At 46.7% G+C, this 27,277-nt stretch overlaps 1 protein-coding gene across 1 annotated transcript in view; it reads right to left on the bottom strand.

Moving 5' to 3' along the window:
* SMARCA4 (SWI/SNF related, matrix associated, actin dependent regulator of chromatin, subfamily a, member 4) overlaps nucleotides 1–25,148 on the bottom strand; it is a gene marked incomplete at its 5' end in the record, with an annotated part of 46,625 nt that extends 21,477 nt beyond the window's left edge. Inside the window, 21 exons of the mRNA XM_039716544.1 lie at nucleotides 1,433–1,599; nucleotides 1,790–1,836; nucleotides 4,993–5,041; nucleotides 5,168–5,205; nucleotides 5,633–5,740; nucleotides 6,071–6,184; nucleotides 7,618–7,860; nucleotides 9,337–9,447; nucleotides 10,580–10,646; nucleotides 10,732–10,895; nucleotides 11,655–11,805; nucleotides 12,283–12,401; nucleotides 13,622–13,679; nucleotides 13,926–14,056; nucleotides 14,604–14,654; nucleotides 15,861–16,028; nucleotides 17,064–17,237; nucleotides 17,610–17,926; nucleotides 20,555–20,685; nucleotides 22,212–22,542; nucleotides 24,969–25,148. Coding sequence (XP_039572478.1) covers nucleotides 1,433–1,599; nucleotides 1,790–1,836; nucleotides 4,993–5,041; nucleotides 5,168–5,205; nucleotides 5,633–5,740; nucleotides 6,071–6,184; nucleotides 7,618–7,860; nucleotides 9,337–9,447; nucleotides 10,580–10,646; nucleotides 10,732–10,895; nucleotides 11,655–11,805; nucleotides 12,283–12,401; nucleotides 13,622–13,679; nucleotides 13,926–14,056; nucleotides 14,604–14,654; nucleotides 15,861–16,028; nucleotides 17,064–17,237; nucleotides 17,610–17,926; nucleotides 20,555–20,685; nucleotides 22,212–22,542; nucleotides 24,969–25,148 — 2,919 coding nt within the window. The remainder of the gene's footprint in view (nucleotides 1–1,432; nucleotides 1,600–1,789; nucleotides 1,837–4,992; nucleotides 5,042–5,167; nucleotides 5,206–5,632; nucleotides 5,741–6,070; nucleotides 6,185–7,617; nucleotides 7,861–9,336; nucleotides 9,448–10,579; nucleotides 10,647–10,731; nucleotides 10,896–11,654; nucleotides 11,806–12,282; nucleotides 12,402–13,621; nucleotides 13,680–13,925; nucleotides 14,057–14,603; nucleotides 14,655–15,860; nucleotides 16,029–17,063; nucleotides 17,238–17,609; nucleotides 17,927–20,554; nucleotides 20,686–22,211; nucleotides 22,543–24,968) is intronic.
* Nucleotides 25,149–27,277: the final 2,129 nt, after the last annotated feature.

The following is a 27,277-nucleotide window of genomic DNA, read 5'->3' as shown; positions in this document are numbered from 1 at the left end:
GTTTCAATATTGATCACACGATCTGGACATCAAGACATTGATCTTTCTATTTATCAATATCTTATCTCACTTTCTCTCTCAATATTTACTTTGACACATTGAAATTCATCTCCTTATCTTCACATCTAATTTGATATCTCCACATCTTTAATTAAGATTTCTATTAATATTTTGATCGTTTTCTATGTTTTTTATCTTGACATTCCTCAACATCTTTCTATCCACTCCAATACTTTAATTTCTTTATATTTTGGGATCTTCTCTTGATGTTTTGACCTTGAGCTCCACCTTGACCACTGTCCCACCACATCCAATGACCTCTCCACATCTTTAATTAAGATTTAGATCAATATTTTGATGTTTTTTTATGTTTTTTATCTTGACATTCCTCAACATCTTTCTACCCACTCCAATACTTTAATTTCTTTATATTTTGGGATCTTCTCTTGATGTTTTGACCTTGAGCTCCACCTTGACCACTGTCCCACCACATCCAATGACCTCTCCACGTCTTTAATTAAGATTTATATCAATATTTTGATGGTTTTTTATGTTTTTTATCTTGATATTCCTCAACATCTTTCTACCCACTCCAATACTTGAATTTCTTCATATTTTGGGATCTTTTTTGATGTTTTGACCTTGAGCTCCACCTTGACCACTGTCCCACCACATCCAATGACCTCTCCACGTCTTTAATTAAGATTTATATTAATATTTTGATGGTTTTCGATGTTTTTTATCTTGATATTCCTCAACATCTTTCTACCCACTCAATACTTTAATTTCTTTATATTTTGGGATCTTCTCTTGATGTTTTGACCTTGAGCTCCACCTTGACCACTGTCCCACCACATCCAATGACCTCTCCACATCTTTAATTAAGATTTAGATCAATATTTTGATGTTTTTTTATGTTTTTTATCTTGATATTCCTCAACATCTTTCTACCCACTCCAATACTTGAATTTCTTCATATTTTGGGATCTTTTTTGATGTTTTGACCTTGAGCTCCACCTTGACCACTGTCCCACCACATCCAATCACCTCTCCACATCTTTAATTAAGATTTATATCAATATTTTGATGGTTTTTTATCTTGATATTCCTCAGCATCTTTCTACCCACACCCAATACTTTAATTTCTTTATATTTTGGAATATTTTTTTTGTGTTTTGACCTTGAGCTCCACCTTGACCACTGTCCCACCACATCCAATCACCTCTCCACATCTTTAATTAAGATTTATATCAATATTTTGATGGTTTTTTATCTTGATATTCCTCAGCATCTTTCTACCCACACCCAATACTTTAATTCCTTTATATTTTGGAATATTTTTTTTGTGTTTTGACCTTGAGCTCCACCTTGACCACTGTCCCACCACATCCAACGACTTCTCCACGTCCCACCCCACCCCAGGGCCACTCACCATCCAGCCTGAGGTATTTGAAGCCACGATAAGCAAAATAATCCTCCATGATGGTCATCAAGGAGGTCATCTGGCAGAAGAGCAGCACCTTGTGGTTGGTGGCGCGGAGTTTGGGCAGGATCCGGTCCAGGAGCTCGAACTTCCCGGAGGCGCGGTACAAATCCAGCCTGGCGTGGATCAAAATCACCAAAATGAGGGAAAAAAATGGGATTTGAGGCTGAAAATTTGGTGTTTCCCCCCCCTCGTTGGGATCATCTGGAAGCATGAGATGGGAATGGCTCGTCCTCCATCCCTAGAAATGGTTTTGGGTTTGTGAATTCACAGATTTCGGAATTAATCCCAAAATTTGTCACTCACCCCTGCACGATCCCGCCCGTGAAGCCCAAGTGCTCCGAGAAGGATTCCTGAAATGGGAGAGGAGAAATGGGGTCAGAAAAATGCAGAAATTGCCCCCAAAGAAATCTGGAAACTGCCCCAAATTCCTCAACATCTTTCTACCCACTCCAATACTTTAATTTCTTTATATTTTGGGATCTTCTCTTGATGTTTTGACCTTGAGCTCCACCTTGACCACTGACCCCACCACATCCAATGACCTCTCCACATCTTTAATTAAGATTTAGATCAATATTTTGATGTTTTTTTATGTTTTTTATCTTGATATTCCTCAACATCTTTCTACCCACTCCAATACTTTAATTTCTTTATATTTTGGGATCTTCTCTTGATGTTTTGACCTTGAGCTCCACCTTGACCACTGTCCCACCACATCCAATGACCTCTCCACATCTTTAATTAAGATTTAGATCAATATTTTGATGTTTTTTTATGTTTTTTATCTTGATATTCCTCAACATCTTTCTACCCACTCCAATACTTTAATTTCTTTATATTTTGGGATCTTCTCTTGATGTTTTGACCTTGAGCTCCACCTTGACCACTGTCCCACCACATCCAATGACCTCTCCACATCTTTAATTAAGATTTAGATCAATATTTTGATGTTTTTTTATGTTTTTTATCTTGATATTCCTCAACATCTTTCTACCCACCCCCAATACTTTAATTTCTTTATATTTTGGGATCTTTTCTTGATGTTTTGACCTTGAGCTCCACTGTCCCACCACCCTTGGGGTCACCACTGACCTCTCCACATCTTTAATTAAGAGATTTATATCAATATTTTTATGTTTTTTATCTTGATATTCCTCAACATCTTTCTACCCACTCCAATACTTTAATTTCTTTATATTTTGGGATCTTTTTTGATGTTTTGACCTTGAGCTCCACCTTGACCACTGACCCCACCACATCCAATGACCTCTCCACATCTTTAATTAAGATTTAGATCAATATTTTGATGTTTTTTTATGTTTTTTATCTTGATATTCCTCAACATCTTTCTACCCACTCCAATACTTTAATTTCTTTGTATTTTGGGATTTTTTCTTGATGTTTTGACCTTGAGCTCCACCTTGACCACTGTCCCACCACATCCAATGACCTCTCCACGTCTTTAATTAAGATTTAGATCAATATTTTGATGTTTTTTTATGTTTTTTATCTTGATATTCCTCAACATCTTTCTACCCACTCCAATACTTTAATTTCTTTGTATTTTGGGATTTTTTCTTGATGTTTTGACCTTGAGCTCCACCTTGACCACTGTCCCACCACATCCAATGACCTCTCCACGTCTTAGTTTAACCCTGCTGAGTTTAACCCTGTTGAGCTTAACCCTGTTGGGTTTAACCCAGTTGAGTTTTACCCTGCTGAGTTTAACCCTATTAGATTTATCCCTTTTTTTGTCCATCCCTGGCTCTCCTGGGTTTAACCCTGTTCAGTTTAACCCTGCTGGGTTTAATCTTTTTTTTTGTCCATCCCTGGCTCTCCTGGGTTTAACCCTCTGGAGTTTAACCCTGTTGGATTTAACCCTGTTGAGTTTAACCCTGTTGGGTTTATCCCAGTTGAGTTTATCCCTGTTGAGTTTATCCCTGTTCGGTTTATCCCTTTTTTTGTCCATCCCTGGCTCTCCTGGGTTTAACCCAGTTGAGTTTAACCCTGTTGGGTTTAACCTCATTGGGTTTATCCCTTTTCCAGTCCATCCCTGGCTCTCCTGGGTTTAACCCAGTTGAGTTTAACCCAGTTGAGTTTAACCCTGCTGAGTTTATCCCTTTTTTTTTGGTTCATCCCTGGCTCTCCTGGGTTTAACCCTCTGGAGTTTAAACCTGTTGGGTTTATCCCTGTTTGGGTTTAACGCTGTTAAGATTTTTTTGGTTTAACCCTGCTGAGTTTAACCCTGTTGGGTTTAACCCTGTTGGATTTAACCCTGTTGGGTTTAACCCTCTGGAGTTTAACCCCATTGGGTTTATCCCTTTTTTTGTCCATCCCTGGTTCTCCTGGGTTTAACCCTGTTGGGTTTAACCCTATTAGATTTATCCCTTTTTTTGTCCATCCCTGGCTCTCCTGGGTTTAACCCTCTGGAGTTTAACCCTGTTGGGTTTATCCCTGTTGGGTTTAACCCAGTTGAGTCTAACCCTGTTGTGTTTAACCCTGTTGGGTTTAACCCTATTGAGTTTAACCCTGTTGGGTTTATCCCTTTTTCTGTCCATCCCTGGCTCTCCCGGGTTTAACCCTGCTGAGTTTAACCCTGCTGAGTTTAACCCTGCTGAGTTTAACCCTGTTGAGCTTAACCCTGTTGGGTTTAACCCAGTTGAGTTTTACCCTGCTGAGTTTAACCCTATTAGATTTATCCCTTTTTTTGTCCATCCCTGGCTCTCCTGGGTTTAACCCTGTTCAGTTTAACCCTGCTGGGTTTAATCTTTTTTTTTGTCCATCCCTGGCTCTCCTGGGTTTAACCCTCTGGAGTTTAACCCTGTTGGATTTAACCCTGTTGAGTTTAACCCTGTTGGGTTTATCCCAGTTGAGTTTATCCCTGTTGAGTTTATCCCTGTTCGGTTTATCCCTTTTTTTGTCCATCCCTGGCTCTCCTGGGTTTAACCCAGTTGAGTTTAACCCTGTTGAGTTTAACCCCATTGGGTTTATCCCTTTTTTTGTCCATCCCTGGCTCTCCTGGGTTTAACCCAGTTGAGTTTAACCCTGTTGAGTTTAACCCCGGTGAGTTTAACCCTCTGAAGTTTAACCCTGTTGGGTTTAACCCAGTTAAGTTTAACCCTGCTGAGTTTAACCCTGTTGGGTTTAACCCTATTAGATTTATCCCTTTTTCTGTTCATCCCTGGCTCTCCCGGCTTTAACCCAGTTGAGTTTAACCCTGCTGAGCTTAACCCTGTTGGGTTTATCCCTTTTTCTGTCCATCCCTGGCTCTCCCGAGTTTAACCCTGCTGAGTTTAACCCTGTTGGGTTTAACCCTATTAGATTTATCCCTTTTTTTGTCCATCCCTGGCTCTCCCGGGCTTAACCCTGCTGAGTTTAACCCTGCTGAGTTTAACCCTGTTGGGTTTATCCCTTTTTCTGTCCATCCCTGGCTCTCCCGGGTTTAACCCTTTCGGGATTTTGCCTTTTTGGGTTCACCCCCCAGTTCCTCCCCGTTTGGGCCCCACCTCGATGTGCTGGAACATGTAGGGGTGGTTGCAGATCTTGCGCAGCTGCTCCATCCCTGGCTCTCCCGGGTTTAACCCTGCTGAGTTTAACCCTGCTGAGTTTAACCCTGCTGAGTTTAACCCTGTTGAGCTTAACCCTGTTGGGTTTAACCCAGTTGAGTTTTACCCTGCTGAAATGATGGTGTTCATCAAGGTCTTCGTGCCGCCCTTCCCCTGCCAGGAGTTAAAATCCAAATTAATTCTGGGTTTAAAAAACCAAAATTAATGCTAGGCTTAAAAAATCCAAATTATTGCTGGGACTAAAAAAATCCAAATTAATGATGGTGTTCATCAAGGTCTTCGTGCCGCCCTTCCCCTGCCAGGAGTTAAAATCCAAATTAATTCTGGGCTTAAAAAACCCAAATTAATGTATTTTAATACATTTCTTTATCTTAAAATAAATAATTCTTTAAAAATAAATTTTCGTTTAATTAAATAAATTTCCACCTCGGGAAGAGATCAAAGAATTTTTTCCCAATTATTTTTTGGTTTTCTTCTCCTCATTCCGGCTTCGAGGAGGATCCCCCAAACATGGTGGACCCCAACCCACCCTGGAGTGGGGACAACCCCGTCCCGGCATTCCCAAATTCCCGGTCCAGACCTTCTTGTCCTTCTCGGAGCCGTCGGTGAGGAGGACGCCCTTGGCCTGCATGTGCCGGTAGAGGACGCGCTGCAGCGCCGACATGTCGCACTTGATGACGTACTCCACCTGCCAACGGGGACCTCGCCGTGAGCGTCACGCCCGGCGGCTGCCGGGGGGTCCAACCCAAACATCTGCTCAAGGCAACCCAACCCAACCCAACCCAACCCAACTCTGCTCAACCCAACCATTGGTTCAACCCAACCCAAGCACCTGCTCAACCCAACCCAACCATCTCCCCAACCCAACCCAACCATTGGTTCAACACAACCCAACCACTGGTTCAACCCAACCCAAACAACTGCTCCATGTCGTTATCCCAGGATGGGTTAAGACCAGGAGGGACCCCCCCAGTGGTCTCCAGGGGTGGGGAAGGTTGAGGGGACCCTCCAGTGTCACCTTTTCTGGGAGCTGAGCCTCCACCTCCTTCTTGAGGCGCCGGAGCAGGAAGGGCCGGAGCACCTTGTGGAGACGGCGGATGATGAGGATTGTCTCCTCCTCGTTCAGGTCCACCTGGGATCGTCACCAGGAGCGGGAATTGTCATCAGAAACGGAAGTGGATGGACCCTCCAAACGTCCCAAAACACTTGACTGATCCACCTCCCACAGCTCCAGAAAAACCACTGATCTACCTCCCAAAGCTCCAGAACGAGCCCCAACTTCTCCAGAGCTCCAGGGACACTTCCAACCCCTCTGGAGTCAGGAACAGTAACACTAAGCCACATCCCAGAGCTCCAGAGCCACTTCCAAGTTCTCCAGGTCCATTCCAGACACTGGTCCACCACCCAGAGCTCCAGGGACAACTCCAAGTTCTCCAGGTCCATTCCAGACACTGGTCCACAGCCTCAGAGACACTCCCAGCTTCTCCAGATCAATTCCACACTCTGATCCACACCCCAGAGCTCCAGAACCACTCCCAACTTCTCCAGATCCATTCCAGACATGATCCACCTCCCAGAGCTCCAGGGACACTTCCAAGTTCTCCAGATCTGTTCCAGACACTCATCCATAGGTCCAGAGCCACTTCCAACTTCTCCAGATCCATTCCAGACGCTCATCCATAGGTCCAGAGCCACTTCCAACTTCTCCAGATCCATTCCATGCTCTGATCCACCTCCTAGAGCTCCAGAACCACTTCCAACTTCTCCAGGTCCATTTCAGACATGATCCACCTCCCACAGCTCCAGAGTCACTTCCAACTTCTCCAGATCCATTCCAGACACTGATCCATAGTTCCAGAACCACTCCCAACCCCTCCAGATCCATTCCAGACACTCATCCATAGTTCCAGATCCACTCCCAACTTCTCCAGATCCATTCCAGACACTGATCCACCTCCTAGAGCTCCAGAACCACTCCCAACCCCTCCAGATCCATTCCAGACACTCATCCATAGTTCCAGAGCCACTTCCAACTTCTCCAGATCCATTCCAGACACTGATCCACCTCCTAGAGCTCCAGAACCACTTCCAACTTCTCCAGGTCCATTTCAGACATGATCCACCTCCCACAGCTCCAGAGTCACTTCCAACTTCTCCAGATCCATTCCAGACACTCATCCACAGATCCAGGACCACTCCCAACCCCCTTCAGGTCAATTCCAGACACTCATCCATAGTTCCAGAGCCACTTCCAACTTCTCCAGATCCATTCCAGACACTGATCCACCTCCCACAGCTCCAGAACCACTCCCAACTTCTCCAGGTCCATTCCAGACATGATCCACTTCCCACGCTAGAGGGACACTTCCAAGTTCTCCAGATCTGTTCCAGACGCTCATCCACAGATCCAGGACCACTCCCAACCCCTTCAGGTCCATTCCAGACACGCATCCATAGTTCCACAGCCACTTCCAACTTCTCCAGGTCCATTCCAGACACTCATCCACCTCCTAGAGCTCCAGAACCACTCCCAACCCCTCCAGCTCCATCCCCCCCAACCTCCACCTTCTCCCCGGTCATGGCGAAGGGCGCGTTGAACCACTGCTCGAAGGTGCTGCAGCTCTTGAAGATGGTGGGCAGCAGGAAGTTGAGGAGGGCCCAGAGCTCGGGGAGCTTGTTCTGGAGGGGGGTCCCGGTGAGGAGCAGCCGCCGCGGGGCCACGTAGTGGGTGTTGAGGACCTGGGTCAGCTTGCAGTGGTGGTTCTTCATGCGGTGGCCCTCGTCCACGATCATGTACTTCCAGCGGATCTGGGGGAGAGATGGAGAAGAACATCTCAGGTGTGCACCAAAGAACTGGCTTTGAACTGGTTTGAGCAGAATTTCAGCAGAATTTTTCTCAGAATTTCAGCAGGATGTTCTCAGGACCTTCTGGAATTCATTGAGGTTGCTACGACAAACTGGATAAAATAAGAAAAAAACACTCAAAAAATAAGAAAAAACCTCAAAATTATAAGGAAGAAAAAGGTGAGAAACCAAGTTCCACCATCATGAACTTCCAGCGGATCTGGGGGAGAGATGGAGAAGAACATCTCAGGTGAGCACCAACCATGACTCGTTTTTAACTGGTTTTTAACTGGTTTTAGCGGAATTTTCTCAGAATTTCAGCAGGATGTTCTCAGGACCTTCTGGAATTCATTGAGGTTACGAAGACAAACTGGATAAAATAAGAAGAATCCTCGAAAATAAGGAAAAAAGTCATAAAATAAGAAAAAACCTCATAAAATAAGGAAGAAGAAGCTGAGAAACCAAATTCCACCACCATGAACTTCCAGCGGATCTGGGGGAGAAATGGAGAAGAACATCTCAGGTGTGCACCAAAGAACTGGCTTTGAACTGGTTTTTAACTGGTTTGAGCAGAATTTCAGCAGAATTTTCTCAAGACCTTCTGGAATTCATTGAGGTTGCTACGACAAACTGGATAAAATAAGAAAAAAACCTCAAAAATAAGGAAAAAAATGTAAAAAATATGAAAGAAGATAATAAGGAAAGTCATAAAATAAGAAAGAAGGTGAGAAACCAAGTTCCACCATCATGGACTTCCAGCGGATCTGGGGGAGAAATGGAGAAGAACATCTCAGGTGAGCACCAGCCAGTCTGGGGGAGAGATGGAGAAGAACATCTCAGGTGTGCACCAAAGAACTGGCTTTGAACTGGTTTTGAACTGGTTTGAGCAGAATTTCAGCAGAATTTCAGAAGAATTTTCTCAGGACCTTCTGGAATTCATTGAGGTTACTAAGACCAACTGGATAAAACAAGCAAGAAACTCATAAAATAAGAAAGAAAACTCAAAAAATAAGAAAGAAAATTATAAAATAAGCAAGAAGAAGCTGAGAAACCAAATTTAGACATCAATTATTCTTCTACATCAAAACTTCCTTCCACCTCTACTCCATTTTTAGCTTCTACACTCAAAGACCTTTCGGCCAAGCGTAAATATCTGGATTTTTCCAAAAATTTCCTCTTTCCCGACACCCTGAGCGTGGAAAAATTGGGAAAACCTGTGGATGGAGGGCTCACCTTGGCCAGGATGTGCTTGTCCTTGATGATGTACTCGTAGGTGGTGAGGAGAACGTTGAATTTTCCGCTCCGCAGCTGCGGGACGAAAGCGCGGCGCGCCGCCGGAGAGCCCTGCGGGGAGAATTCCGAGCAGGAATGTCAGGAATTCCCAAAAAATGGGGTGGGATGGGGTCAAAAATTGGGAAAACCTGTGGATGGAGGGCTCACCTTGGCCAGGATGTGCTTGTCCTTGATGATGTACTCGTAGGTGGTGAGGAGAACGTTGAATTTTCCGCTCCGCAGCTGCGGGACGAAAGCGCGGCGCGCCGCCGGAGAGCCCTGCGGGGAGAATTCCGAGCAGGAATGTCAGGAATTCCCAAAAAATGGGGTGGGAGGGGGTGAGGTGAGAAGGGTTTGGGGGGTTCCTGCTGCTGAGGAACCAGCAAAAATGGGATTTTCATGGATTTTTGGGGATTTTCGTTGATTTTTGGGGATTTTCGTTGATTTCCGTGGATTTTTGTGGATTTTTGAGGATTTGGAGCTCCAACCCATTTGGATTTGGAGCTGGATTTGGAATTCCCAAAAAAAGGGGTGGGACCGGGTGAGGTGAGGAGGGTTTGGGGGGTTCCTGGTGCTGAGGAACCAGCAAAAATGGGAAATGGAACCCAAGGAATGAAATCCAAGGAATGAATCCAAGGAAATGGAATTCAAGGAAATGGAACCCCAGGAAATGGAACCCAAGGAAATGGAATCCAAGGAAATGGAACCCAAGTAATGAACCCAAGGAAATGGATCCAAAGAATTGAGATGCAAGGAAACGGAACCCAATGGATGAATCCAAGGAAATGGGATCCAAGGAAATGGAATCCATGGAAATGGAATCCATGGAAATGGAACCCAAGGAAATGGAATCCAAGGAAATGGAATCCATGGAAATGGGATCCAAGGAATGAACCCAAGGAATGAAATCCAAGGAATGAACCCAAGGAATGAAATCCCAGGTGAGGAGGGTTTGGGGGGTTCCTGGTGCTGAGGAACCAGCAAAAATGGGAAATGGAACCCAAGGAATGAAATCCAAGGAATGAATCCAAGGAAATGGAATTCAAGGAAATGGAACCCCAGGAAATGGAACCCAAGGAAATGGAATCCAAGGAAATGGAACCCAAGGAATGAACCCAAGGAAATGGATCCAAAGAATTGAGATGCAAGGAAACGGAACCCAATGGATGAATCCAAGGAAATGGGATCCAAGGAAATGGAATCCAAGGAAATGGAATCCATGGAAATGGGATCCAAGGAATGAACCCAAGGAATGAAATCCAAGGAATGAACCCAAGGAAATGGAATCCAAGGAAATGGAACCCAAGGAAATGGAACCCAAGGAATGAAATCCAAGGAAACAGAATCCAAGGAAATGGGATCTAAAGAAATGAGATCCAAGGAAATGGGATCCAAGGAATTTGACACTTACCTTGTAGGAGACCTTGACCACGGAAGGAGCCCACTTGTCGAACTCGTAGGCCCAGTTGGACAAAGTCCTGCGAGGAAAGACGGACGGAGAGAGGGGTGGGAATTTTGGGAACGCGGGGCCGGAGAGAGGCGTGGGGCTGTCCCAGCACTCACGAGAGCGGGACGATGATGAGGAAGGGGCCGTTGATCCTCTTGTGCTCCATGAGGTACGTGATGAGGGCGATGGTCTGGATGGTCTTCCCCAGTCCCATCTCGTCGGCCAGGATCCCGTTGAGGTTGTTGTTGTAGAGGGACACCAACCACTCCAGGCCTTTGATCTGTGGGGGTGCAGATGAGGGTGGGAAAATGACCCCGCTGTCTGGGTGTATGCAAATGAGGCGCTAATGAGGTTGGTAATTATTCAGTCTGGAATTGAGAGATTTCATGGAGTCACGTGGATCTCCACGGGTTGGGGTCTGAGCAGGGAGTGAATTCAGCTCATAACCCCACTCTGGCTTCGGCTCCGTTTATTTATTATTAATTTATTTACAATAAATTAATATTAATAATTTATTTGTTTATATTGCTCATTATCCCACACCAGGTCGATATTCCACCCACTCCAGCTCTTCATCCAGCTCCTCAATTCCATTATCTCATCTCAGATCTCCATCCATCTCCAGATCCCACCTCGGATCTCCATCCACCTCCAGATCCCACCTCAGATCTCCATCCAGCTCCAGATCCCACCTCAGATCTCCATCCAGCTCCAGATCCCACCTCAGATCTCCATCCAGCTCCTCAATTCCATTATCTCATCTCAGATCTCCATCCACCTCCAGATCCCACCTCAGATCTCCATCCAGCTCCAGATCCCATTATCCCACCTCGGATCTCCATCCAGCTCCTCAATCCACCTCAGATCTCCATCCAGCTCCTCAATCCCATTATCCCACCTCAGATCTCCATCCAGCTCCTCAATCCCATTATCCCACCTCGGATCTCCATCCAGCTCCTCAATCCCATTATCCCACCTCGGATCTCCATCCAGCTCCAGCTCCCACCCTCCCGTGCCCGTTTCCCCCCAGACCCCACACCTGGTACTGCTTGAGGACGCCGTTGACCATCAGGGCCGACTGCTTGTCCACGCGCTCGGTGACGGCGTGCGCCACGGCGTAGTAGGACTGCAGCCCCCGAGCCAGCGCCTGGGACACGCCGTACTCGTCGTCCACGTCCTGCTTGGCGTTCCTGCCCGGAAAACCGGGAAAACGGGTCAGGGACAACCCGGGAACGGGGGAAAATGGGATAAAATGGGGGAAAACGGGTCATGGACAACCCGGGAACGGGGAAAAATGGGATAAAAACCGGGAAAACAGGTCATGGACAACCCGGGAATGGGGGAAAAGGGGATAAAAACCGGGAAAACGGGTCAGGGACAACCCGGGAACGGGGGAAAAGGGGATAAAATGGGAGGAAAACTGGGATAAAGGGTCATGGAACACCGAGGAACGGGGGAAAAATGGGATAAAAACCGGGATAACGGGTCAGGGACAACCCGGGAACGGGGGAAAAGGGGATAAAAACCGGGAAAACGGGTCAGGGACAACCCGGAAACGGGGGAAAAGGAGGAAGAGGAAGAGGAAGAGGAAGAGGAAGAGGAAGAGGAAGAGGAAGAGGAAGAGGAAGAGGAAGAGGAAGAGGAAGAGGAAGAGGAGGAAGGCTCACTCGATGATGTGTCGGGCGTCCACCTCCGAGACGTCGTCGCTGTCCGGGTCTGGAATTTTCTTCTTCTCCTCCACGGGCAGCGCTGGCTGGGCCGGCTGGGGCTGCTCCTCCTCCTCCTCCTGGGCAGAAAAAATTCAATTTCAGTTCAAAAAGCAAATAAAAAGCTGATAAAATTAATTGGGAATGCTGAGGTTGTGGGGTGGAGTTAATTAATTAATTACTGGTGTGATACCAGTAAAATATCATTTTATTTTACTTTTCTGCCCAATTTTATTCCAAGTTATTTTACTTTTCTATCTCATTTTATTCCATTTTATTTTACTTTTCTGCCCCATTTTATTTTACAATTGTATCCCATTTTATTCCACCTTTTCCCCCTGTTTTGCCCCATTTTATCCCATTTTATTTTCCAATTTTATCCCGTTTTATTTTCCAATTTTATCCCGTTTTATTTCAGAATTCTCTCCCATTTTATCCCATTTTATTTCAGAATTCTCTCCCACTTTATCCCATTTTATTTTCCAATTTTATCCCGTTTTATTTTCCAATTTTATCCCGTTTTATTTCAGAATTCTCTCCCATTTTATCCCATTTTATTTCAGAATTCTCTCCCACTTTATCCCATTTTATTTTCCAATTTTATCCCGTTTTATTTTCCAATTTTATCCCGTTTTATTTCAGAATTCTCTCCCATTTTATCCCATTTTATTTCAGAATTCTCTCCCACTTTATCCCATTTTATTTTCCAATTTTATCCCGTTTTATTTTCCAATTTTATCCCGTTTTATTTCAGAATTCTCTCCCATTTTATCCCATTTTATTTCAGAATTCTCTCCCACTTTATCCCATTTTATTTTCCAATTTTATCCCATTTTATTTTCCAATTTTATCCCATTTTATTTTCCAATTTTACCCCATTTTATTTTCCAATTTTACCCCATTATATTTTCCAATTTTACCCCATTTTATTTTCCAATTTTATCCCATTTTATTTTCCAATTCTCTCCCATCTTATCCCATTTTATTTTCCAATTTTACCCCATTTTATTTTCCAATTTTACCCCATTTTATTTTCTAATTCTCTCCCATTTTATCCCATTTTATTTTGCAATTTTTCCCCATTTTATTTTCCAATTTTACCCCATTTTATTTTCCAATTCTCTCCCATTTTATCCCATTTTATTTTCCAATTTTTCCCCGTTTTATTTCCCAATTCTCTCCAATTTTTCCCCGTTTTATTTCCCAATTCTCTCCCACCTTATCCCATTTTTCCTGACTCCCCAACCCCCTTGCCGAGCTCTTTCTGCCCTTTCCAGAACATTCCCGGAGCCTTCCTCACCTCCTCCTCCTCCTCGGAGCCGCTCTCCTCGCTGTCGGAGCGCGGAGCCACCTCGTACCTGGGGGGGAAATGGCAATTCCACGTGGGACTGGGACTGGAATTCCCAGTGCTCCCAATATCCCCAGTGCTCCCAGTATCCCCAGTGCTCCCAGTGCTCCCAGTATCCCCAGTGCTCCCAGTATTCCCAGTGCTCCCAGGGCTCATTCCCAGTGCTCCCAGTATCCCCAGCGTACCCCGGGTTCATCTCCAGCCAGGCCTCCCAGTGCTCCCAGTATCCCCAGTGCTCCCAGTATCCCCAGTATACCCCGGGTTCATCTCCAGCCAGGCCTCCAGCTGCCCGGCCTTGGGCGCGTCGGTGCCCGTCAGGATCTTCCCGCTCTCCACGTGGATCACCTTCACCGGGAGATCGCTCATCTGGCTGGTCTCGTCCAGGGGCTGGGAGAGACATTGGGAATTCCCAAAAATCCCACAAAAACCACCCAAAAACCCCTCAAAAAAAACCCCAAAAAATCCCACAAAAATCCCCCAAAAAATCCCCCAAAAAACCCCAAAAAATTCCCCCAAAATCCCCCCCGGATTGGGAACGCTCCACGTGGATCACCTTCACCGGGAGATCGCTCATCTGGCTGCTCTCGTCCAGGGGCTGCCAGAGGCATGGGGAATTCCCAAAAATCCCCAAAAAATATCCCAAAATCCAACAAAAAACCCCCAAAAAATCCCACAAAAATCCCCCAAAAAATCCCCCAAAAAACCCCAAAAAATTCCCCCAAAATCCTCCCCGGATTGGGAACTCTCCACGTGGATCACCTTCACCGGGAGATCGCACATCTGGCTGCTCTCGTCCAGGGGCTGCCAGAGGCATGGGGAATTCCCAAAAATCCCAAAAAAAACCACCCAAAAATCCCACAAAAAACCCCAAAAAATCCCCCCTGGATTTGGACTGGGAATTCTCCAAACTTCCCCAAAATCCCCCCGGACTGACCTCGCCGTCGGGGCCGATGGCCGGAGCCTGTCCCTCGGCGCTCTCGGCCTTCTGCGGGAGCAACGGGACACAGCAGGAGGAGGAAGGAGAGGAAGAGGAGGAGGAGGAAGAGGAGGAGGAGGAGGAGGAAGAGGAAGGAGAAAAAGGAGAGGATGGAGAGGAAGGGAAAGAAAAGAAGGGGGAAAAAAAGGATGGAAAGGAGAAAAAAAATGGAAGGAGATGAAGAGTGGGAAGGGAGAAAGGAAGGAAAGGAGAAGGAAGAGGAAGGAGAGGACGAGGAGGAGGGAGAGGAAGAAAAAAAGGGGAAAAAAGCAAGTGAAGGAAAAAAAGGGGAAAAAAGCAAGGGAAGGAGAAGAAAAAATGGAAAGATGAAGAGTGGGAAGGAAGGAAAGGAGAGGAGGAGGAAGAGGAAGGAGGAGGGAGAGGAGGAGGAAGAGGAAGGAGGGAGAGGAGGAGGAAGGGGAAAAGGACGAAAAAGGAAAAAAGGAAGAGGAAGAAAAGAAGAAAAAAAGGATGGAAAGGAGATGAAAAATGGAAAGAGATGAAGAGTGGGAAGGGAGAAAAGGAGAGGAGGAGGAAGAGGAAGGAGACGAGGAAGAGGAAGAAAAAAAGGGAAAAAAGCAAGGGAAGGAGAAGAAAAAAGGGAAGGAAATGAAGAGTGGGAAGGAAGGAAAGAGAGGAGAAAAGGAAGAAGAAAAGGAAGAGGAAGTGTAGGAAGGAGAGGAAACGAAAGAAAAAGAAAAAAAGGATGGGAAGGAGAAGAAAGAGGGAAGGAGAGGAGGAGGAGGAGGAAGAAAAAGAAAAAAGAAGAGGAAGGAGAAGAAAAAGGGAAGGAGAAGAAAAAGGGAAGGAGAAGAAAGGAAGGAAATGAAGAGTGGGAAGGAAGGAAAGAGAGGAGAAAAGGAAGAAGAAAAGGAAGAGGAAGTGTAGGAAGGAGAGGAAACGAAAGAAAAAGAAAAAAAGGATGGGAAGGAGAAGAAAGAGGGAAGGAGAGGAGGAGGAGGAGGAAGGGAAGGAGAAGAAAAAGGGAAGGAGAAGAAAAAGGGAAGGAGAAGAAAAAGGGAAGGAGAAGAAAAAGGGAAGGAGACAAAGGGCAGGAAGGAAGAAAAGGAAGGAGAAGAGACAAAGACAGCAAAGAGAAGAAAGGGAATAAAAACACAAACAAAGAGGAGGAAGAGGAAGGAGACGAAGTCAGCCTGGTCAGCCCAGCCCTGGCAGTGCCTCCAATCACCCCCGGGCGCTTGGCCTTCATCCCACCTTCTTCTTCTTCTTCTTCTTCTTCTCCTTGGCCACCTGGGCCGCCTTGTGCTGCCGCACCAGCTCGGTCAGGTTGGCCACGTACTCGTCGGTCTGCTGCAGCAGGTAGGCCAGGCGCTTGTCCTTCTTCTGGTCGATGAGCTTGCGGTAGCCCTCCTCATCCTCGGCCTGGAAAAGGGGTCAGGGAGCCTTCATCAGCCTCCATCCCTCCTCATCCTCAGCCTCAGCCCCATCCCTCCTCATCCTCAGCCTCAGCCTCAGCCTCAGCCTGAGGAACAGCTCCATGAGTTATGGGAACCCTCCTCGTCCTCGGCCTGGAAAAGGGGTCAGGGAGCCTTCATCAGCCTCCATCCCTCCTCATCCTCGGCCTGGAAAAGGGGTCAGGGTCAGGGAGCCTTCATCGGCATCATCATCAGCCTCATTGCTCCTCATCCTCAGCCTGAGAAACAGCTCAGGGCAATGGGAGTTATGGGAACCCTTCTCATCCTCGGCCTGGAAAAGGGGTCAGGGAGTTAGGGGAGCCTTCCTCAGCATCATCATCAGCCTCATTGCTCCTCATCCTCAGCCTCAGCCTCAGCCTCAGCCTGAGGAACAGCTCCATGAGTTATGGGAACCCTCCTCGTCCTCGGCCTGGAAAAGGGGTCAGGGAGCCTTCATCAGCCTCCATCCCTCCTCATCCTCAGCCTCCATCCCTCCTCATCCTCGGCCTGCACTCCTTCAATAAATCTAATGAAAGACCCAACACCCTCATCCACTAAAAACCTTGACCAGAACTGACCCCTGAGGGACACCACGGCTCAGTGGCCACCAGCTGGACCACTGACCACCCTCTGGACCTGGCCACCCACCCCAATTCCATCCCTTGTCCCAGGATCCCAGCCCAGCTCACCATGAGCTGGAACATCCATGTCCATCAATGAAAACCTTGACCAGAACTGACCCCTGAGGGACACCACGGCTCAGTGGCCACCAGCTGGACCACTGACCACCCTCTGGACCTGGCCACCCACCCCAATCCCATCCCTTGTCCCAGGATCCCAGCCCAGCTCACCATGAGTCATCTCATCCATGTCCATCAATGAAAACATTGACCAGAACTGACCCCACCACAGATCCCTGATGGACACCACGGCTCAGTGGCCACCAGCTGGACCACTGACCACCCTCTGGACCTGGCCACCATGTCCCAGGATCCCAGCTCACCATGAGGCGCCGCATCCGCTCCTTCTCGATGCGCTCGTTCTCCTTCTTCTGCTCGCGCTCGGTGTTGGCGTGGTAGGTGGCCACGGCCTTGGTGAGCTTCTGGATCTTTCCGCTGACGCTCCGGTGGTACTCCTTGAAGTCCTTGGCGTGCTGCAGGATGCTGTTGAGGTATTCCTGCGGGAAGGGGGACACGGAGGTCACGCGGTGGGGGTGGCACGAGGAGGTGGGACGGGGGAGTTGGAGGGGTTGGATGGAGGGGGTTGGAAGAAAGAGGTGGGAATTGGAGGGTCCTAGTGGTCAGTAGAGGGTCCTAATGGTCACTAGAGGGTCCTAGTGGTCAGCAGAGAATCCCAGTGGTCAATAGAGGGTTCCAATGGTCAGCAGAGGGTCGTAATGACCACCACCACCACCCAACCTTTGACCACCACCACCACCACTCAACCTTTGACCACCACCCAACCTCTGACCACCACCACCACCCAACCTCCCCCAGCCCCCAAACCATTCCCTGGAATTCCCGGCCCCAATTCCCAGGGAAGGCCCCACCTGGTGCTTCTGGCGCCGCTTCCTCTCCTGCTCGATCTTCTGCTGCTTCTCCAGCTTCTCGGTGATGCGGGCCTCGCGCAGCGACTGCCGCTTGCTGCGCTTGTAGGCCTTGGCGTTGAGCGCCGTCTCCAGCGCCGTGTCGCGCCGCATGCACACCACCACCTCCTGCCGCAGCTGCAACCCCAAAAAACCACCCCGGGGTTGGTTTGGTGGCGACGCCGGCGGCACCGCCGGGGGCACCGGGGACGGGCGACCTGCGGGGGGAGGCGGCAGCAGCTTCTGGGGGGCACCGCCCGGAGCCGCCGCCGACAGCGGCCCTGTGGGGACAGGGGAAGGTTCCACGGGGGGTTGGGGTGAAATTGAAGAAGAAAATGGAATTATTGGGTCTGGGATTGCACAAAAATTGGGGTGTCAGGAACTCAAAATTATAAAAAATATAGGAATTGGGGTATTTGACTCGGAATGAGCTTGCGGAGTAAGTGCAGAATTTAAGGGGAAATTCGTCACAATTTCCCCCAAAATTCATATTAGTTACTTGGAAATCAACCCTAAATTCTACCAAAAAAATCTATTTATTTGGTCAGGAATTAAGGTTAATTGCACAAAAATTTGAGTATTTGACTCAGAATGAGGTTGTGGAGTAAGTGCAGAATTTAAGGGGAAATTCATCATAATTTGTTCCAAAAGTCCTATTAAATCGACCCCAAATCCCCCAAAAAATCCAATTATTTGGTCAGGAATTACACAAAAATTTGAGTAGCAGGAATTAGAAAAAAATCAGTATTTGACTTGGAATGAGGTTGTGGAGTAAGTGCAGAATTTAAGGGGAAATTCTTCACAATTTCTCCCAAAACTCCTATTAAATCAACCTCAAATTCCCCCAAAAATTGAATTATTTGGTCAGGAATTACACAAAAATTTGAGTAGCAGGAATTAGAAAAAAATCAGTATTTGACTTGGAATGAGGTTGTGGAGTAAGTGCAGAATTTAAGGGGAAATTCTTCACAATTTCCCCCAAAACTCCTGTTAAATCGACACCAAATCCTCCCCAAAAATCCATTTATTTGGTCAGGAATGAAGGTGAATTATACAAAAAATTTGAGTATCTGATTTGGAATGAGGTTGCGGAGTAAGTGCAGAATTTAAGGGGGAATTCTTCACAATTTCACCCAAAACTCCTATTAAATCAACCTCAAATTCCCCCAAAAATTGAATTATTGGGTCAGGGATTGCACAAAAATTGGGGTGTCAGGAACTCAAAATTATAAAAAATATAGGAATTGGGGTATTTGACTCGGAATGAGCTTGCGGAGTAAGTGCAGAATTTAAGGGGAAATTCGTCACAATTTCCCCCAAAATTCATATTAGTTACTTGGAAATCAACCCTAAATTCTACCAAAAAAATCTATTTATTTGGTCAGGAATTAAGGTTAATTGCACAAAAATTTGAGTATTTGACTCAGAATGAGGTTGTGGAGTAAGTGCAGAATTTAAGGGGAAATTCTTCACAATTTCTCCCAAAACTCCTATTAAATCAACCTCAAATTCCCCCAAAAATTGAATTATTTGGTCAGGAATTACACAAAAATTTGAGTAGCAGGAATTAGAAAAAAATCAGTATTTGACTTGGAATGAGGTTGTGGAGTAAGTGCAGAATTTAAGGGGAAATTCATCATTATTTGTTCCAAAAGTCCTATTAAATCAACCCCAAACCCCCAAAAAATCCATTTATTTGGTCAGGAATTAAGGTGAATCATACAAAAAATTGAGTATTTGACTCAGAATGAGGTTGTGGAGTAAGTGCAGAATTTAAGGGGAAATTCATCATAATTTGTTCCAAAAGTCCTATTAAATCGACCCCAAATCCCCCAAAAAATCCAATTATTTGGTCAGGAATTAAGGTGAATCATACAAAAAATTGAGTATTTGACTCAGAATGAGGTTGTGGAGTAAGTGCAGAATTTAAGGGGAAATTCTTCACAATTTCTCCCAAAACTCCTATTAAATCGACCCCAAATCCCCCAAAAAATCCAATTATTTGGTCAGGAATTAAGGTGAATCATACAAAAAATTTGAGTATTTGTCTCAGAATGAGGTTGTGGAATAAGTGCAGAATTTAAGGGAAATTCGTCACAATTTCACCCAAAACTCCTATTAAATCAACCTCAAATTCCCCCAAAAATTGAATTATTTGGTCAGGAATTAAGGTGAATCATACAAAAAATTTGAGTATTTGTCTCAGAATGAGGTTGTGGAATAAGTGCAGAATTTAAGGGGAAATTCATCATTATTTGTTCCAAAAGTCCTATTAAATCAACCCCAAACCCCCAAAAAATCCATTTATTTGGTCAGGAATTAAGGTGAATCATACAAAAAATTTGAGTATTTGACTCAGAATGAGGTTGTGGAATAAGTGCAGAATTTAAGGGGAAATTCGTCACAATTTCCCCCAAAATTCCTGTTAAAACTACCTGGAAATCGACCCTAAATTCTACAAAAAAAACTTAATTATTTGTCAGGAATTGCACAAAAATTTGGGTTTCTGACTCGGAATGAGCTTGTGGAGTAAGTGCAGAATTTAAGGGGGAATTCAGCACATTTTTTTATTTCGTCAGGAATTGCACAAAAATTTGGGTTTCTGACTCGGAATGAGCTTGTGGAGTAAGTGCAGAATTTCAGGGGAAATTCACCACATTTTCCCCCAAAACTCCTATTAAGATTATTTTATTTTATTACCTCATATTAATTATATTATAATCTATTATTACACCTGGAAATCGATCCTAAACCCCCCAAAAAATCTCATTATTTACTTGGAAATCAACCCCAAATTCCCCAAAAATCCGGAAAATCAAGCACAATTTTTTTTAAAAAGATTCCAAATTCCCTAAAAAACTCCAAATTTGGGGTGAATTCCCAGGAATTTTGTCAAATGCAGCTCTCACCTTCTGGCCAGGGCTTGGGGGGGCCCCCGGGGGGCTGTCCTGGCATCCCGGGGGGAACTCCTGAGGGTCCAGGAGGGGGCATGTTGGGCCCTCCTATTCCTGGAAATTCCCAAAATTCCGGCAAAAAAGGGAAAAAAAAAAGAAGAAAATTCCATGAGGATTTTGATTCCCTGAGGAGGATCTGAAATTCCAACCTCTGGAATGCTCAGGAAAGGGATGGGAAAGCCAAACTGGGGGATACTGGGGCAAACTGGGAGAAGCCATCCTGGATTTCCCGGGATAATGTGAGGTGGAATGGGATGAGATCCCCAGAAATCCCGGGATGGAACGGGACAAACTCCCCACAAATCCCGGCATGGAACGGGACAAACTCCCCACAGATCCCGGGATGGAACGGGACAAACTCCCCACAGATCCCCCAGGATGGAACGGGACAAACCCCCCACAGACCGCAGGATGGAACGGGACAAACTCCCCACAGATCCCTCAGGATGGAACGGGACAAACTCCTCACAAATCCCGGGATGGAACGGGACAAACTCCCCACAGATCCCAGGATGGAATGGGACAAACTCCCCACAGATCCCCCAGGATGGAACGGGACAAACTCCCCACAGATCCCGGGATGGAACGGGACAAACTCCCCACAGTTCCCAGGACAGAATGGAATGATTTCCCCACAGATCCCAGGACAGAATGGGACAAATTCCCCATAAATCCCAGGACAGAATGGCATACTTTCCCCACAGTTCCCAGGACAGAACAAGGACAAGCCCCCCACAGACCCCAGGATGGAACGGGACAAACTCTCCACAGATCCCAGGACAGAATAGGATGATTTCCCCACAGATCCCAGGACAGAATGGAATGATTTCCCCACAAATTCCTCAGGATGGAATGGGACAAATTCCCCACAGATCCCAGGACAGAACGGCATACTTTCCCCACAGTTCCCAGGACAGAACAAGGACAAGCCCCCCACAGATCCCAGGACAGAACGGGACAAACTCCCCACAGATCCCCCAGGATGGAACGGGACAAACCCCCCACAGACCGCAGGATGGAACGGGACAAACTCCCCACAGATCCCCCAGGATGGAATGGGACGAACTCCCCTTGGAACCCCCAGGATGGGAGAAGAGCAGGAAACCCAAACTGGGCCAAACTGGGACCAAACTGGGACCAAATGATCCCCTGGGATAGAACAGGACAAGCTCTCCATGAATATCCCAGGATAGTCTCCTCTGGATTTCCCACCCAGGACAGAATGGAATGATTTCCCCACAAATTCCTCAGGATGGAATGGGACAAATTCCCCACAGATCCCAGGACAGAACGGCATACTTTCCCCACAGTTCCCAGGACAGAACAAGGACAAGCCCCCCACAGATCCCAGGACAGAACGGGACAAACTCCCCACAGATCCCAGGACAGAATAGGATGATTTCCCCACAGATCCCAGGACAGAAAGGAATGATTTCCCCACAGATCCCAGAATGGAATAGGACAAACTCCCCACAGATCCCAGGACAGAGCAAGGACAAGCCCCCCACAAATCCCAGGATGGAACGGGACAAACTCCCCACACTTCCCAGGACAGAACAAGGACTAGCCCCCCACAGATCCCAGGACAGAAAGGGACAAACTCCCCACAGACCCCAGCCCCGGGCCCTGCGCGGCGCCGGCGGGCGGAGGTAGAGCAGGAATCTGCGGCTGCATCCCCGGCAGCGGCCGCTTGCCCTGCACGGCCACCTGGAGATGCTCTGGAAGGGGCTGCCCTCGTGCCAGCAGCTTGTAGGCCATGATCTGGGCACGCAGCTGGTGCAGCTGGGCGGCGTTGAAGGGCGACGGGCCCCGGCCCAGCGCGGGCGAGTCGGAGCCGGAGCCGTCCAGGGCGGTGCCGGAGCCGCCGGCGGAGCTGCTGGAGGGGCCGTTGGAGGGCACCGGGCTGGAGGCGTGCTCCGAGCCACCCAGAGGGGATGGGTAACCTGGCAGGGAGCAGGGGAGAGCGGAGAGAAGTGAGGGGTGGAGGCGTTGGAGAGCAGGATTTCTGCTCTGAAATCCACACGGGGATGGGAAATCCCATTCCCAATCTGTCGCGTGGAACATCAAAAACACCAATCCATCCCTGAGGCTTTTGGAATGGGAATCCCACTCCTAATCCATCTTTGAAGCAGCTGGAATCAGAAATCCCATTCCCAATCCATCCTTGAAGCAGTTGGAATCAGAAATCCCATTCCCAATCCATTGCGTGGAACATCAAAGTAACACAAATCCATCCTTGAAACATTTGGAATGGGAAATCCCATTCCCAATCCATCCTTGAAACAGTTAAAATGGGAAATCCCATTCCCAATTTATTGCGTTTAACATCAAATCCAGCCTTGAGGCATTTGCAATGGAAATCTCATTCTCAATCCATCCCTGAGGCAGTTGGAATCAGAAATCCCATTCCCAATCCATCCCTGAAACATTTGGAATGGGAAATCCCACTTTCAACCCATCCCTGAGGCAGTTGGAAAGGGAAATCCCATTCCAAATCCATTCTTGAAACAGTTAAAATGGGAAATCCCATTCCAAATCCATCCCTGAGACAGTTCAAATGGAAATCTCACTCCCAATCCATCCCTGAGGCTTTTGGAATGGGAATCCCACTCCTAATCCATCCTTAAGGCAGTTGGAATGGGAAATTCCATCCCCAATCCATCCCTGAAACATTTGGAATGGGAAATCCCATCCCCAATCCATCCCTGAGGCATCTGGAATGGGAAATCCCATTCCCAATCCGTCCTTGAAGGAGGAGGGAGGGAAATCCCATTCCCAATCCATCCCTGAAACATTTGGAATGGGAAATCCCATTCCCAATCCATCCCTGAAACATTTGGAATGGGAAATCCCATTCCCAATCCATCCTTGAAACAGTTAAAATGGGAAATCCCATTCCCAATTCATCCCTGAGGCAGTTGGAAAGGGAAATCCCATTCCCAATTCATCCCTGAAACATTTGGAATGGGAAATCCCATTCCAAATCCACCCCTGAGGCAGTTGGAAAGGGAAATCCACTCCCAAATCTGTTAAGCAGGAATAAGGAGCAAGGAATCCTCTCCCAAAATCCATTATTTGGGACCTGGAAATCCAGGATTTGGACACAATTCCTCCCCTTCCCATGATCCCAAAATTGGGGAATGCTGAAAACCTCCCAAAATCCAAATCCAGGATTTCGACATTGCTCCCAGCCTTGGGAATGCTGAAAACCTCCCAAAATCCAAATCCAGGATTTGGACACTGCTCCCACCTTGGGAATAGTAAAATCCCCCCAAACCAAGGATTTTCCAAGGATTTGGACACCATTCCCCCCCATTTTTTCTCCCCAAGATCCCAACCTTGGCAATGCTGAAAACCTCCCAAATTTGGACACCATTCCCCCCCTTCCCGTGCTCCCAACCTTGGGAATGTTGAAAACCTCCCAAAATCCAAATCCAGGATTTGGACACCATTCCTCCCCTTCCCAAGATCCCAACCTTGAGAATACTAAAATCCTCCAAATCCAAAGATTGTCCAAGGATTTGGACACAGCTCCTCCCCTTCCCATGATCCCAACCTTGGGAATAGTAAAATCCCCCCAAACCAAGGATTTTCCCCAAATTTGGACACAGTTCCTCCCCTTCCCATGATCCCAACCTTGGGAATGCTGAAAACCTCCCAAATCTGGACACAGTTCCTCCCCTTCCTCCCCATTTCTTCTTCCCATGATCCCAAAATTGGGCATATTGAAAACCTCCCAAATTTGGACACCATCCCTCCCCTTCCCGTGCTCCCAACCTTGGGAACGCTGAAAACCTCCCAAAATCCAAATCCAGGATTTGGACACTGCTCCCAACCTTGGGAATGCTGAAAACCTCCCAAATCTGGACACCATTCCTCCCCATTTTTTCTCCCCGTGCTCCCAACCTTGGGAATAGTAAAATCCCCCCAAACCAAGGATTTTCCAGGGATTTGGACACCATTCCCCCCCATTTTTTCTCCCCAAGATCCCAACCTTGGGAATGCTGAAAACCTCCCAAAATCCAAATCCAAGATTTGGACATTGCTCCCAGCTTTGGCAATGCTGAAAACCTCCCAAAATCCAAATCCGGGATTTGGACACCGTTCCTTCCCTTCCCATGCTCCCAACCTTGGGAATGCTGAAAACCTCCCAAATTTGGACATCATTCCTCCCCTTCCTCCCCAATTTTTTCTTCCCACAATCCCAACTTTGGGAATACTAAAATCCTCCAAATCCAAGGATTTTCCAAGGATTTGGACACAGTTCCTCCCCTTCCCGTGCTCCCAACCTTGGGAATACTGAAATCCCCCCAAACCAAGGATTTTCCAGGGATTTGGACACAGTTCCTCCCCTTCCCGTGCTCCCAACCTTGGGAATGCTGGTCCATGGGGCTGGGGGGGGGCCCCATGCCCGCGTGCCCCCCCGGGCGCATCCCCATGCCCTTCATCTGCCCGTAGCGCGGATCCTCCGGCATCGCCTTCTCGTGCATCGCCTCCAGGGGCTGCAGGGGCACAGAATGCCAGGAAATCAGATTGCAGCAGGGAATTCCTCAAGGAAAATCTGAGCCCAACCCGCAGGATTCCCAGGGAGATGGAAAATCCGTTTTGTTATTGCCAGAAATGCCAAATTCCAGCTGCTCTGGGGGGAAAATATCCCAGAAAATCAGATTTAAACAGAGAATTCCCCAAGGAAATTCTGATCCCAACCCACAGAATTCCCAGGGAGATGGAAAATCCGTTTTGTTATTCCCAGAAATGCCAAATTCCAGCTGCTCTAGGGGGAAAAATCCCAGGAAATCAGATTGCAGCAGGGAATTCCTCAAGGAAAATCTGAGCCCAACCCGCAGAATTCCCAGGGAGATGGAAAATCCGTTTTGTTATTCCCAGAAACGCCAAATTCCAGCTGCAGTGGGGGGCAGAGAATCCCAGGAAATCAGATTTCAACAGGGAATTCCTCAAGGAAAATCTGATCCCAACCCACAGAATTCCCAGGGAGATGGAAAATCCGTTTTGTTATTCCCAGAAACGCCAAATTCCAGCTGCAGTGGGGGGCAGAGAATCCCAGGAAATCAGATTTCAACAGGGAATTCCTCAAGGAAAATCTGATCCCAACCCACAGAATTCCCAGGGAGATGGAAAATCCGTTTTGTTATTCCCAGAAACACCAAATTCCAGCTGCTCTGGGGGGAAAAATCCCAGGAAATCAGATTGCAGCAGGGAATTCCTCAAGGAAAATCTGAGCCCAACCCACAGAATTCCCAGGGAGATGGAAAATCAATTTTATTATTGCCAGAAATGCCAGATTGCAACTGCTCTGGGGGCAAAATATCCAAGAAAATAGGATTTAAACAGAGAATTCCTCAAGGAAATTCTGCTCCCAACCCACAGAATTCCCAGGGAGATGGAAAATCCGTTTTGTTATTCCCAGAAACGCCAAATTCCAGCTGTTCTGGGGGGCAGAGAATCCCAGGAAATCAGATTTCAACAGGGAATTCCTCAAGGAAAATCTGATCCCAACCCACAGAATTCCCAGGGAGATGGAAAATCCGTTTTGTTATTCCCAGAAACGCCAAATTCCAGCTGCAGTGGGGGGCAGAAATCCCAGGAAATCAGATTCCAGCACAGAATTCCTCAAGGAAATTCTGCTCCCAACCCACAGAATTCCCAGGGAGATGGAAAATCCATTTTGTTATTCCCAGAAATGCCAAATTCCAGATGTTCTGGGGGGAAAAATCCCAGGAAATCAGATTTCAACAGAGAATTCCTCAAGGAAAATCTGCTCCCAACCCACAGAATTCCCAGGGAGATGGAGAATCCGTTTTATTATTCCCAGAAATGCCAAATTCCAGCTGCTGTGGCCTCAAAAATCCTTCCCACAGCACAATTCCTTGGATTTTTAAATTAAAAATCCCATGGATTCTAGGGGAGGAATTGTTAAAGCCCAAATCCAGGAGGAAAAACCTCTTAATTAATGAGTTAATTAATGGGGTGGGATGAGGGATTTGCCCATTCCTGAGGTTTTTCAGTGCATTTTTGGAGGAGAATCTTTCTGGACTCCTTCTTTTCTTCTTCACCATCTTCTCTTCCTCTTCTTCATCTTCCTCTCCTTCTTCTCATTTTTAATTTCCTTCTTCCTTTTCATTTTCTTCTTCTTCTTCTCCACCTTCTTCTTCACCTTCTTCATTTTTTCTTCACCTTCTTCTCCATCTTTTTCTTCTCCTTCTTCTTCATTTTCTTTTTCTTCATCTCCATCTTCTTCTTGTCCTCCTCCATCTTTTTCTTCTCCTTCTTCATTTTTTTCTTCTTCTTCTCCATCTTCTTCTTCTCCTTCTTCACCTTCACCTTCTTCTTCTTCTCCTTCTTCCTCTCTCCTTCACCATCTTTTTTTTCTTCTTCTCTGCCTTCCTCTTCTTCATCTTCTCCTTCTTCTTCTTCTCCATCTTTTTCTTCTTCACCTTCTTTTTCTTCTCCTTCCTCTCCTTCTTCTTCTCCATCTTCTCCTTCATTTTCTTCTTCTTCTCCATCTTCTTCTTGTCCTTTTTAATTTTCTTCTTCTCCTTCTTAATTTTTTTCTTCTCCTTCTTCATTTTCTTCTTCTTCTTTTCCATCTTCTTCTCCTTCTTCATTTTCTTCTTCTCTTTCTTCTCCATTTTCTTCTCCTTCTTCATTTTCTTCTTC

This window comes from Passer montanus, unplaced genomic scaffold, assembly GCF_014805655.1.
Source record: "Passer montanus isolate IOZ18808 unplaced genomic scaffold, ASM1480565v1 scaffold354, whole genome shotgun sequence".
Lineage (NCBI taxonomy): Eukaryota > Metazoa > Chordata > Aves > Passeriformes > Passeridae > Passer > Passer montanus.
This window is presented reverse-complemented; position numbering and strand designations above follow the sequence as displayed.